This window comes from Salvelinus fontinalis, chromosome 36 (assembly GCF_029448725.1).
Source record: "Salvelinus fontinalis isolate EN_2023a chromosome 36, ASM2944872v1, whole genome shotgun sequence".
Lineage (NCBI taxonomy): Eukaryota > Metazoa > Chordata > Actinopteri > Salmoniformes > Salmonidae > Salvelinus > Salvelinus fontinalis.
Genome location: NC_074700.1, coordinates 5,217,024 through 5,229,507, shown reverse-complemented (window position 1 = coordinate 5,229,507; position 12,484 = coordinate 5,217,024). Strand labels below are relative to the sequence as shown.

Below are 12,484 nucleotides of genomic sequence, written 5' to 3'. Positions count from 1 at the left end.
GTCCTATTTGGTGTCCGTAGAGCTCGTGCTAACCTTCCTGCCTGTATGTCTTCAAGGCCAAAGCTGACTGTACAGTGTCCAGTTCAGTGTTTCACCAGCATGCTAAGGGCCAAAGGAGGGGGACACCATTTCCTGTGGGCCAATTTTGTCACACGTGCTATTTCACTACACACCTCTGGATCTGTCTGTGAGGCAAGGGATCTCACTATCACATACGTCTGCGTAGAACATTGTTCATATCAGTAGTAAAGACCAGTGATGCAATAAGGAAGGCCTGATACAGGTTATAGAGATAGGGCAGGTAGATTGTGTTAGTGTAGATTTCGATAAGAGATGATGAATTTAGACTTTGGAGGCTTGCTGATGAGTTTGCTTTGGGATAAGAAGGTGCATGACGCGCGTGCACGTACGCATGTGTTCGCGGACAGTTCACATGCGCAGACACACACACGTACACACACAGAGTCACCCATTGGTTGTTGACACACAATAACAGGTCCTTGGCTTGTACATCTGAGACAGAGCCAGGCTTGAATGTAGAAATATTCTGGGAATGTACCCAGTCACTGCACACACACACACACTTCTTGTCCTTATTGGACTCCTTCTGCCATTCTGTCACAGCACAGAACCCCCATCACCACTACCATTTCGGCCCACATGGCTGTATTAGTCGCTGTCAATTTCAGGCCAGAGGCAGGCAACTGTCAACATTAGGAGCCCGAACGGGCAACATTCTCTCTACAACAGCTGTTGTTTACCATTTTCACAGTTGGCGCAGCTGCGATCTTTAGCTCCACTCAGTGTGTAGTCATTCAATAAATGATGACTATATGAACTTCACATTAACACGGTGGACCACGTGTCAATCAACTGGGCCTAACATCTTGACACAGAAGTTCATTTGACGGATGGTTTGTCGTTGTGGAAGTATCACCATCACATCTCATTTGCCAGGCGGTATTATGGCCCTGAGTTTTTCCAAGACCACATGAGGACAACACGCTGGTACTGTGCCACCACCGGCGAAGGGAAATAACATGCTTGACTCGACAAACGGAAGGGTGCTTGGAATCAAAAATAGATCCCAATAAAATATGAGGAAATGCCAGCACGGTACCAGAACAACAGGTAGAGAAAGAGAAACACATCGTATCAGTTTAATTAAAACTGAATTCACCCGAGGTGTTATAAAGGGCTTATACAAGAGCTTTGTGTGACCTGACAAGGACGTCGTCCATTTACAATAAGATCCGGGACCAAAACATGATTCATATCCACAGTGACCATAATAGCTTCTGAAATACCAGATAATTAAGTGGACATTATGACAACTGAGAGGAGATACGGGGACAGAACGGGCAGTCTGTGTGCGTGTGTCCACACATCCTGTTCTTTCATCTCTATTCTAATCCACTTCTCTTCCTACTCCTCCTCTCTCCTTCCATCCCTCCTCTAACCGGTCACAGTAGTGGTTTGATGTGGGAGGGGAAAAAGAGAAAAGATTAAACAGATCTCCTATTGAATTCATTGGAGAAGAGACAGTCCATTCACCCACAGTTAATCACAGATCAAATTAGTTATTTTTTTCTTCTCACCCATAGACTCATTTCCAACTCATAGAGAGGCAGACGGCAGATACAGATCTGTTTAGCATTTGAAACGCCAGTCAGCCCTGCTCAGCTTCAAATGGTCTGCTGGCCATTCACTTTCTTTCTCCTCTCTTTCGCTCTCGGTCTTTCCAGTCACGGTCTCGCTTTCGGTCACTGAGGAAGTGTGCCTGACATAACTCCAGTCTTGTTCATTTTGATGTGGATGATTGGCCAGGAAATGATTGACACAGACCAGTAAAACTGGATGTAAGGAGTAGCCCAAAGGCACACTGTATCCACCGCACAGGAACGTCAGGGTGGTAGAGAAATTGGAGAATTGATCTTTGCTCAGCTCACTGAAGCGAGGTTGTTCTGAAGAGACCTTTCTACCACTGAGGAAGAACATTGGGCTGTGTGTGTGTTGGGGAGGGGGGGGGGGGGGGTCGCTCACTTCCCTGTGTGTTATGGCTCACTGTGAATCTCTCTTTATACCGTCTTCTCCATGAATATATGTATGAATCTGGCTGTGAGCGAGTGTGTGTTCTATTGCTCCCTTGTCCCCATGCAGTGACCGGTGTGTGTGTGCGCATGTATGCTCAGTGTCATTTCCGATCAGGGTCTGAGTAAGGTCTTTATGTCCACTCCTACTCACACTGCATTCACTGAAAACACATCGATGAGACATTCGGATAAGGTTAGGCGGAAGCCACAAGAGGCTTCTGAGGGGAGAACTGCTCGCAATAATGTCCGGTAGGAAGCAAATGGAATGGCATCGTGAACACCTGGAAACCATGTTTGGTACCGTTCCACTCCAGTGATTACCACGAGCCCGTTCTCCCCAATTAAAGTGCCGCCAACCTCCTGCGGTGGAAGTAAATAAACTGAAAATCCACAGGGAACGGTGTCCATGACAGCTACGGGAAGTCATTCCGCCCCCATGTGGCTTACGAAGGAACACAATGAATATCAATTTATGCGTCACTCCAGGTCATACGAACGTGCGTTTCTAATCAAATGCATATAGGGTAGATTCAACATCTCATCACCAATTGGCCTTGGAATTAAATCTCTGCAGAAGCTTTTGTTCCAAGACAGCATTTACATATCTCATTTTTTACATTTTATTCAGTAACCAAAGACTCAAAATGCAGTGAGATCCCACAACTATTCTGGAGGGTTCTGAAAGCTCCTCCACTGTTTGTTTATTGCCTGCATTCCTTTTTCTTGGAAGGACATGACTTCAATCTTTAATGTCTTAGTCCAGAACCACATGGAATGGATAAAGGAATCCTTTTTCCTAACTTCCGTATCGTCTGCCCGTGGGGCAGTGGAAAAACCCCCGCCATTTTTATCCCTCCATCTTGAGCACAGACCTAAAAGGTAATGTCTATCACCTATCTTGTTAAACAAGCGATGTCCTGAAAGCTCCGTTTCAGTTTCACACATAAATCCAGTCAGTTATATTGACGCGATGGCATATACCTAATTGAGGAAACACCAAGAAACAATCTAAAGTAAAGACCAGTAAACATGCCCAGAGCATTCAACTACATATTTTGTTCATCGTATAGACATGTTCATACTAGCACTAGAATGGAATTACAGTCGCATAAACCAGGAAATCAAGAACTCGGTGAAATAACATGCGATTCCATCTATATTTGATGCCTTTATTAAGCAAAAACATCATGTACAATTCTTTTTTAAAGACTTGTCTACAGTACGAAAACCACACATGTAAGATGTCGCGCTCTCACTAGCAACTTCACATCTGCTACACACACACACACACATCTCCCTTGCTGTCTGATTGTGAGAGTGGGATCATGGGGTTTATTCGGTCATCTTCAACTTGTTGGCTCTGCGCTGGGCCCCAGACTTCCTCTTGGAATTGGACAGGTTCCTGCCTCCCTTGGATCTACTGGGACAGGAGAGAGAGAGAGAGAGCAAGTTGAGACACACTCGCACGTCAGGCCGCCAAACACAATCCGTACCAACACTAGTCGTTTAGACTGCATCAACACTGTACTGATATGGGTAGCACAGGTACTATAGATTAGTGTCTTGGGAAATAAGTTGTCAGCCCTGTGCGCACCTCTGTGTGTGTGTGTGTCGTGTCTGGGTATATGACACCGGTAGTGAAACTCACTTGTTATCGGCCCTCCGTTTGTCTTTGAGGGGGCAGGCGCTGCGCTTGTGCTTCAGGCTGCCACAGTTGAAGCAGCCCTCCAGACCTGGGCTGTTCCCACAGGGGTGGTCTGGGAGGGCACAGCGGGAACAGGACTGGCAGTGGCGCCAGGCTGGGGAGGCGATGAGAGGGCAGAGGTACCAATCAGAACATCACAACCAAAATCATGAACATCGGGGTTTAACGGGGGGGGGGGGGGGAGTGGTACTGTGTGGCTCAGTTGGTAGAGCATGGCACTTGCGACACCAGGGATGTTGGTTCAATTCCCCACGGGGGACCAGTATGATAAAGTACAAAAAAAACAAAAAAGTATTCATTCACAACTGTAAGTCGCTCTGGATAAGAGCGCCTGTTGAAAACGACAGTCTAGGAGATACTCACATGGCTTCACGCACTTCTGACACTCTGAGCAATGCTTCCACATTCTCCCGTCCTGAAAGAACAAAAAAAATGATGAAAAGCCTGATCGGTTGTGAAAAGGGATATCTGAAAGCTAACTATTTCATCAAGTTTAAAGTGTGCAGCCTCACTTTCCCCCGGCCTGCGACAGGGAAATGCATACCTTCGAAGGGCACAAGTTGCATTTAGTACAATGCTTGTTCCCAGACCACACATATCGCTGACAGACTTTGCAGAATCTAAAAAGAGAAGCAAAGAGACAGATGAAATCAAATGTAATCGTGCCTCTTAAGAATTCCTCTAGAGATTTAATTGGAGTGGGAAAGTATTCATGTATCCAATGAGCTGTTAACTAATATCTTCCATTTAGGATAACGTCTTACTATGGTTACATTGCAATAATATTTTAGCTCACGTGCGATAGGGAGAGGTGGGTTGTACATTAGGGAGGACGATGTCTCGCGAGGTCAGGTTGGCGTGTTTATATACCGTACCTGTAACCCTCCTCCCTAGGGAGAACGATGTCTCGTGGTGTCAGGTTGGTGAACAGACGGACTGGGGACTGCTTCCTACCCGTTTTCCCATGTTTGTAGAGGGGATGGTTGTCGTAGTCCACCTAGGAGTTTGAGAAAGCACTACATAAATGCACGTTTACGACCCATCGGTGTTCTCTATTCGCGCAAATAGGCCTATCTGTGAACGCATTTGACGTCAATAAAAAAGGTGGGTGACCTGGTAGTCTAGCATGGTGAAAGAGGGGAAGCACTCCAAGATGCGCGGCTCAAAGAAGTAGGGGAAGATCCACACTATGGGCATCTCCACAACACTGCCCTCGGCGGTCTGCAGTTTGCGCCAGGTCTCTGAGATCTGAGAGAAACTGTGGGCCAGAGGCTTCACCAGGCCCCCGAACGGAGGGTCGGACACCATGATCACCTTCTCCCCATCTTCCTCACCGAGGAAGGCGCGGAGGACCCCACTTGCCGCCTGTGTAAAAACATGGATTTCAAAACAATTTTTATTTTTTCAAATTGATTATCTAAAGGCTCTAAGACAAACATTAAAAAGGTTCAAACTTGTACCTGTCCTCCAAAAAAGTGATGATTGAACATGTTGTAGTGACAGAACTCATCCTGGCCATAAAACTGGGCATATCTGGAACAGACACAAAATAGAAAAATGTTTTCATGTTACATTGGCTTTCAAATGTTTTTATTATGACGCCCATAGCAAGTCAAAGATTGTGTGACATTGGCTCAAGGTGGGACCACTACTGTAGTTACCCTCCTCCTGTAGGTCAGAGAAAGTCAACACAAGTGTACGGGTGTAAATAGAACTTTACAATCGTGGCAAGATAATCACTGAAGGGCACTTAACAGCAGCACGCACACACGCACACACTTTAGCTTGTCAACGCACCGTTTCCCTAGTTCAACCTGACACATTCCTTGCAGACTGACAGAGAACGGATCAGAAACATATCGTACATTAGGATTATGCCAACGTCTATTTTGAGGGGATTATAGGGCACAGAACGCTGCACGGGAGGCCTATATGCTAATAACTTACACATTCGTGAACGTCGAGTCAAGAACGCATTAATTCAAGAGCAGCTAAATTATGCACAGAGAAACAGTTCTGCAATCAGCAATCCTGCAAGTTACGATTTTGTAGAATTACCTGTCATTTTTTTATGATAACGAAGCCTGGAGAACGCAGGTGTGTGTTGACAGACAAGCCTCGAGACCACATATACCGGCCTCCTAAAACCAGAGGCACTAGTTCACCTTCACAATACAAAAACCACACTGCCAACACATCGTTAGATTTGAGTCGGATTTAAGCTACAACCACATCCTGAACGAAGGGGCTCGTCAATGCACAGCGGTAGCGAATAGATTTGCGCCGCGTCTTAAATTCATGCGAGTCCTACTGACAAGTGTGTACATCTTCTCTAAGCCACGGCAAAGAAATGACCCAATGACCGAAGGTCAGAGACTGGTGGTGTCCTCTGGTCCAGATTTCTCTCTCAGCCCAGAGTGGTGCCATGGCTCCCCCTGTAGAATATCACGCGGTACTACAGGAAAAGAGGAGAGAGGCGCACCCTTCTCCAATCAAACAGTAATCTGCGCTGCCCGGTTATGTTGTCGACAAGGCAGCATGGTGCATCGTCCGGAAACACACATCTCTTCCCCATAAAATCTACATTACATCGATAAAGTTCTACATCTCCAAACTAGTTTTCATTGGGAAGGCGGATGGAGCATTTATAAAACGCTTTATCACTTCTGCATGTGAAAACAGAATCCTACTCGTTACGCCACATGCTTAAATTACGTCACTTTTTGTTTTGAGCCGACTCCATCGTGGGCTTTGAATGGGGCAGCTGGCCCACGCCCGGGAGGTAGCCTGGTTCCAAAACGAACGCAATTAACTTGCACCCGGTGCGAAACACACCTACCAGGGCGCCCAGGACAGATTAATCGAATCCCCTCATTGTCTCTGTCTCTTCCCCTGTGACCATCCATTAGGCAGACCTGCCACAGCCAGTGACAGGAGACGGACGAGGCATGTGCTTCTCCGGTCCACCCCGTCCTCTCCAGAGCACCCCCCCAGTTCGACAACGTCTGCTACGCACTCGACTCTGCTGCCGCGACAACGGACCGGCGCTACTGAGAGGCCGACGTCCGCTGCCGCTCCGCCTGGGCTGTGGGCGTGGCCTACAGCTGCCTGGACAGGACGGGGCGGAACAGGAACTCGCGGCGCGTGGAGCTTTGAGTTGGGCGTCTCTCCGCCTGGCACAACGACAGGCCTGTGGCGTGCTCCACCAGCGGTGCCAGGTAGGGTGGGCGAGCGGTGCCAGGTCGGGTGGGCGAACTACGAGAAGGGCAAACTGGCATTTTAGGATGCCGATTCGACGAAGGTGCTGCAGGAGTTTTCTGCAGGCCTGATGCCCGTGTTAGATAGGGTAAATCCTCAGTTCACGGAGCCCCTCTACCCTGTGTTCCGCTTCCTAAGACCACCGGAGGGACAGGTGTGGGCTAGTCATACGGAGATACATGACGTCAACACGCCCATAGCAATCCATAAACGTCAATAAGCGCATTCATGTACCATTTAAAGTGTGTGCTCAGCTCTAAATTCTTTCGATGCCTGTTCTGGTCACTCATAGCAAATGCTCATCGCTGTAAAAAATAAATGCATTGTGTGATCCAATAAAATAAAACTGACCTGAAGTCAATGTCCAGTAGCAGAGTCTTCATGGGGTCACTCTTGCCCTCCTGATTTCTTAGCTTGATCAGCTCATGGAGTCTGGAAGAAACAGTGAATTAAACAATCAATCATACATAAAAACCTGAGCATAACAAAGCACTTGAATCGAATCTAAAATAAAATAGGCCATGTTCAAGAAAACACTCTGGAATGGAGTGAAACGGGGAGGTACTATGTGAACCAAACTGGCAAAACGCTATAATTAACACAATCCCCGTTTAAAATCAACGCGACGAGCAAAAAGTCTCAATTAAAATCAAACCCCTCACCTGGGTGTTCCGACACAGAGCACCTTCCTGTAGCCCAGCTTGGCCAGGGTCTCCAACAGGAAGTGACAGCTGCGGTCGGCAAACAGGTACTGGGCGTTGCTCTTCTTGTTCTCCAGGGGTTTGAGCATTAGACTGGGCCTGCTCAGCCGGGCCTCTGTGATGTCATCAGCCTGCGACATCTTGTGAGAAGCGTGGATTTCCCATTCCCCTGGGAGGAGGAGGAGCTGACAGTCCTGGCAGAACCTCCTGCCTAGGGGGAGGGCAAGGAACTTTCTGAACCTGGATTGGAAGAGAAAACGTTTTAATAGTAGTTGTAGCAGTATTTTTTATTAGTGGTAGATCTATTAGTAGTTGTACCACTACTTTTTATGCTGTTAATGTAGTTATTATTAGAGAGTAGTTGCCATCTTATTCTTGTTACTAAGTATTTGTTTTAAATTACACTTAAACGAGACACTTCAAGAGACTACATCCTGCAAAATGTCAACTTAAATAAAGAAACCACGTTTTGATTGGAAGAACATGACGTTAAGGTTGTGAGATGAGTAGAAAGCGCTCAAGTTAAATACTAATATGATCTTTCTGGCGTCTTAATACAAAAAAAGGTACTTACAACGGAGCTGCTATCCACACACCTATTCTGTTCCATTCTAACGTGGAATGGAAAAGTTCCGTGGATAGAGTCCCCTTACAGGTCAAGTGTAGGCCATTTACCTGGAGCAGTACTCCTGATGGGTAAAACGAGGCATCTTTGACCGGTTCTCCTCCTCTCTGGCCAAAAGCCTGGCCTCCGACACCTACAACACAGACGCTCGAGTCACACACTTGGTGAAAAATAGGAGTGTAGCTAGCTATCTGCACGGCTAGACGCACAGGTAGTGCATTGCAGTCAATCAATGGTTGCATGCCACACCATGGACTGTGCAGTTGGGCATCAGATGGCTACATCATGTGGTTAGCGGATTTTAGGCGTCGTTAGATCTGGCATGTGTCTGCAACGTCGTCCGTGAGGAACTCAAACAGAGGACTTCCAATAAGTCAAAGGCATCAATTAAGCTACCATACTAATGACTTGTAGGCTATTGTAGAAGCCATTTTGGCCTACATATGTGGTTGTATATTCTAGTTTGTCTGTCTTTGTATATTATACTTAAATTTGTACCATATGTTGGGTCAGGGGTCACCGAACAGGTTTAAATCATATAGTTAACAAATATTACATTTGAAAAAGGACTCAGTTGACCATTTACACTGTCAAACTATGACATGAACCTACTGTAATTACATCTGACTATGGAATTCTTGCTATATTTGGTGCTAATAAATGGCCGGAAGAGTCGACTGAACTAAAGATCGATGCTGGAAAGTGGTTTGTTTTGCCGCAGTCTCTGAAAATGGCCAATCCCACCTGTGCCAGAGTGGCTATCAGGAACTTTTGACTAGGTAGCTAAGCCACTACATGTACAGTGTATTCAGAAAGTATTCAGATCTCCTGACCTTCCACATTGTTACATCACAGCCTTATTCTAACATGGATTAAATTGTCCCCCCCAATAGATCATAATCACAAAGCAAAAACAGGTTGACAATTTTGCAAAAGTATTTATATATATATTTTTTTATTATTAAATATTTACAGAAGTAATCAGAACCTTTATTCAGTACTTGGTTGAATCACCTTTGGCAGCGATTACAGCTTTGCGTCTTCTTGGCTATGATGCTACAAGCTTGGCACACCTGTATTTGGGGAGTTTCTCCCATTCTTCTCTGCATATCCTCTCAAGCTGTTAGTTGGATGGGGCGCGTTGCTGCACAGCCATTTTCAGGTCTCTCCAGAGATGTTCGATAGGATTCAAGTCTGGGCTCTGGCTGGGCTACTTAACAGAGAGATCGTCAAGGATCTCTCTGCACTTTGCCCCGTTCATCTTTCCCTTGATCCTGACTAGCCTCCCAGTCCCTGCCACTGAAGAACATCCCCATTGCATAATACTGTCACCACCATGCTTCACTGTAGGGATGGTGCCAGGTTTCCTCCAGACGTGACACTTGGCATTCAGGCCAAAGAGTTCAATCTTGGTTTCATCAGACCAGAGAATCTTGTTTTGCATGGTCTGAGAGTATTTAGGTGCCTTTGGGCAAACTCCAAGCGGGCTGTCATGTGTCTTTTACTGAGGGGTGGCTTCCGTCTGGCCACTCTACCATAAAAGCTTGATTGGTGGAGTGCTGCAGAGATGGTTGTCCTTCTGGAAGGTTCTCCCATCTCCACAGAGGAACTCTGGAGCTCTGTCAAAGAGACCATCGGGTTCTTGGTCACCTCCCTGACCAAGGCCCTTCTCCACCGATTGCTAAGTTTGGCCCGGGCTGCCAACTCTAGGAAGACTCTTGGTGGTTTTAAACTTCTTCCATTTAAGAATAATGGAGGCCACTGTGTTCTTGGGGACCTTCAACGCTGCAGACATTTTTTGTCCTTTCACCAGATATGTGCCTCAACCCAATCCTGTCTCAGAGCCCTACAACCTCATGGCTTGGTTTTTGCTCTGACATGCATTGTCAACAGTGGTACCTTATATAGACAGGTAGCGGTCTTTCCAAATCACATCCAATCAATTGAATTTACCACAGGTAGACTCCAATCAAGTTGTAGAAACATCTCAAGGATGATCAATGGAAATAAGATGCACCCGAGCTCAATTTCGAGTCTCATAGCAAAAGGTCTGAATACTTATGTAAATTAAAGGTTTCCATTTTAAATTTAATACATTTGCTAAAATAAAAATACTTAACTTTGTGTCTGAATACTTCCCGAATGCAGTGTGTGTAAGCCAACTATATTTGCCAGTAAATAAAATTAGAAAAAAACTAGCTAGTTAACTCGGTTACCTTATCATCTTCCCACTGAAAGAAATTGCATTCTTTTCTGTCTCTGCACGCTGAGCAGGCATAAAACCTCCGGCCTGTCTCCTCTCCTTTGCAGACCTTCTCAAACAACAAAGTTGGACCTGCATGGGGCAAGAACATCTTCATTACAGAATGCATACTTCACTGAATAATTCATTTTTCATATGTCAATGGTAAAACACAACTTATAATATAGCTAGCTTTGGACTGTAGTCAGCTAGTTAGTATCTAACGTTATATCATAGATTCATATGGCCCTTTTCCCAAACCTAGCTAAGTAGACGCTAGCAAGCTAGCAAGCTAACTAACGTTGCAATCATTAAGATATTTGGGTACTTACCATGCACACAAGATGGTGCTTTTCTGTCTCCCTGTTGAAGGACGATCTCTATTCCAAAGCCGTCTTCATCTGATCCTTTTAGTTGCATGTTCGTAAAAATGAGCGTAACCAAATATATTTCCTTGATCAAAATATTATACGCATGTCTCTCCTGCCATGCTGTCAGTCGCGAATATTCGACGTCACTCAAGGATGTCCCCCCTCCATATCGGGTTACGTAGTTTTTTTCTTCTTTGATGAGGTTTAACGGCGGTTGGCATCCAATAAATGTTGCATTATCGCCACCTACTAGACTGGAGGTAAACTCCCTTATACTTTGCTTGAAAAAATAATAAAAAATGAACAAATACCCTGCCACCTAACACTACATTCTTAAAAAAATACAAAAATCTCCCCCCTACGCCACTATTTAAATTTATTTAGCCCGACCTCAGGCCAACAACCTGAAAGAATTGGACACCACCACTTAATAACACACCCTGTAACTCTTCTGATGTGAAGGCTCGCACACCCAAATACCTCTCTGCAGCTGCCACCACAACCTCAATTTTCTGCAACTTACATCCCTGCAGTACAGTTGATAACCAATGCTATAAATGCTAAAAATCCAATCTTACTGAAACATATATCACTTGTTGGCCTATCCCTCTGTACTGGTACAGATCTACTACTCACACCACTCCTCTCAGGATCCCTCCCGCTTGACCCATCTTACTCTACTTTCTTCACTGCCTCAGCATATGACAACTTCTGCACTACTCTAACCCTGGAAACCTCAACCTGCCTCTCTCGCACGGGACATTTCTGATCCCCAGTCCCATTGGCACCCCTACAATTAACACATACCACTACTTTCCCCAATGATACACATTCCTTTGTCTCATGCTCTTCTGCACACTTCTCACACCCAGGAACCTCCCTCCTACACACTGCTGCCCATAAGCTTGACACCTGTGACAACGTAATGTATTCGGCATAAAAAGCTATCACAGGATAACTTATATGTCCTAACATCACTTTGTCGTGCAGACTCAACATCAAAACTCAAAAGAACAGACAATGACTCTTCTGTTTCACCACTCACGCCACCCTGTCACGACGAGCATCACAAACACCGGGAATCTTCCCCTTCAGTTGGTCAACTTTTGCATTTACTGCTACCCTAGGAATCACTCCTTTCAATGGCACCCTTTTCTTGAGAGCAAAACAATTCACATTTCTTGCCCCCCCCATTCGTTTAATGAGGAGCACCTTCTAACTCTGACCAGCAGAAACACAAACAACTATTACAAGACCACTCCTGGTTACCCTCACCGATTCCACAGCACTCAACTCTGTTTTCACCCACACTGAAACCACAAATTGATCAGCCAAAAGGCAAGGGCTCACTTCTTCCAAAAACTTCACTCCTACCGTCACAGACTCATCTTTAACCTGACCCTCGGTGCAAGCCTCGGGCTCTGAGAACTTCACCACGCCTACCACCTCCGATACTTCGACCTCATTCACTTCCATTTCTCCTCCTGTC

At 45.7% G+C, this 12,484-nt stretch overlaps 1 protein-coding gene across 2 annotated transcripts; it reads right to left on the bottom strand.

The window, feature by feature from the left end:
- Positions 1-3,248: 3,248 nt before the first annotated feature.
- Positions 3,249-11,154, bottom strand: zcchc4 (zinc finger, CCHC domain containing 4). 2 transcript variants are annotated; one of them, XM_055900417.1, is made up of 12 exons: positions 10,957-11,154; positions 10,599-10,717; positions 8,433-8,515; positions 7,719-7,997; positions 7,408-7,488; positions 5,259-5,331; positions 4,912-5,163; positions 4,674-4,795; positions 4,343-4,418; positions 4,162-4,213; positions 3,742-3,892; positions 3,249-3,510 (listed from the first exon to the last, which is right to left on the bottom strand). In XM_055900417.1, exons 1-12 carry the CDS (start codon positions 11,042-11,044, stop codon positions 3,426-3,428), a joined length of 1,461 nt encoding a protein of 486 aa, XP_055756392.1. In that variant the 5' UTR covers positions 11,045-11,154; the 3' UTR covers positions 3,249-3,425. The 2 variants fall into 2 exon arrangements, with proteins under 2 accessions (XP_055756392.1, XP_055756391.1); XM_055900416.1 differs by having other exon boundaries at positions 3,249-3,513; positions 10,957-11,153.
- Between the last annotated feature and the right edge of the window lie 1,330 nt (positions 11,155-12,484).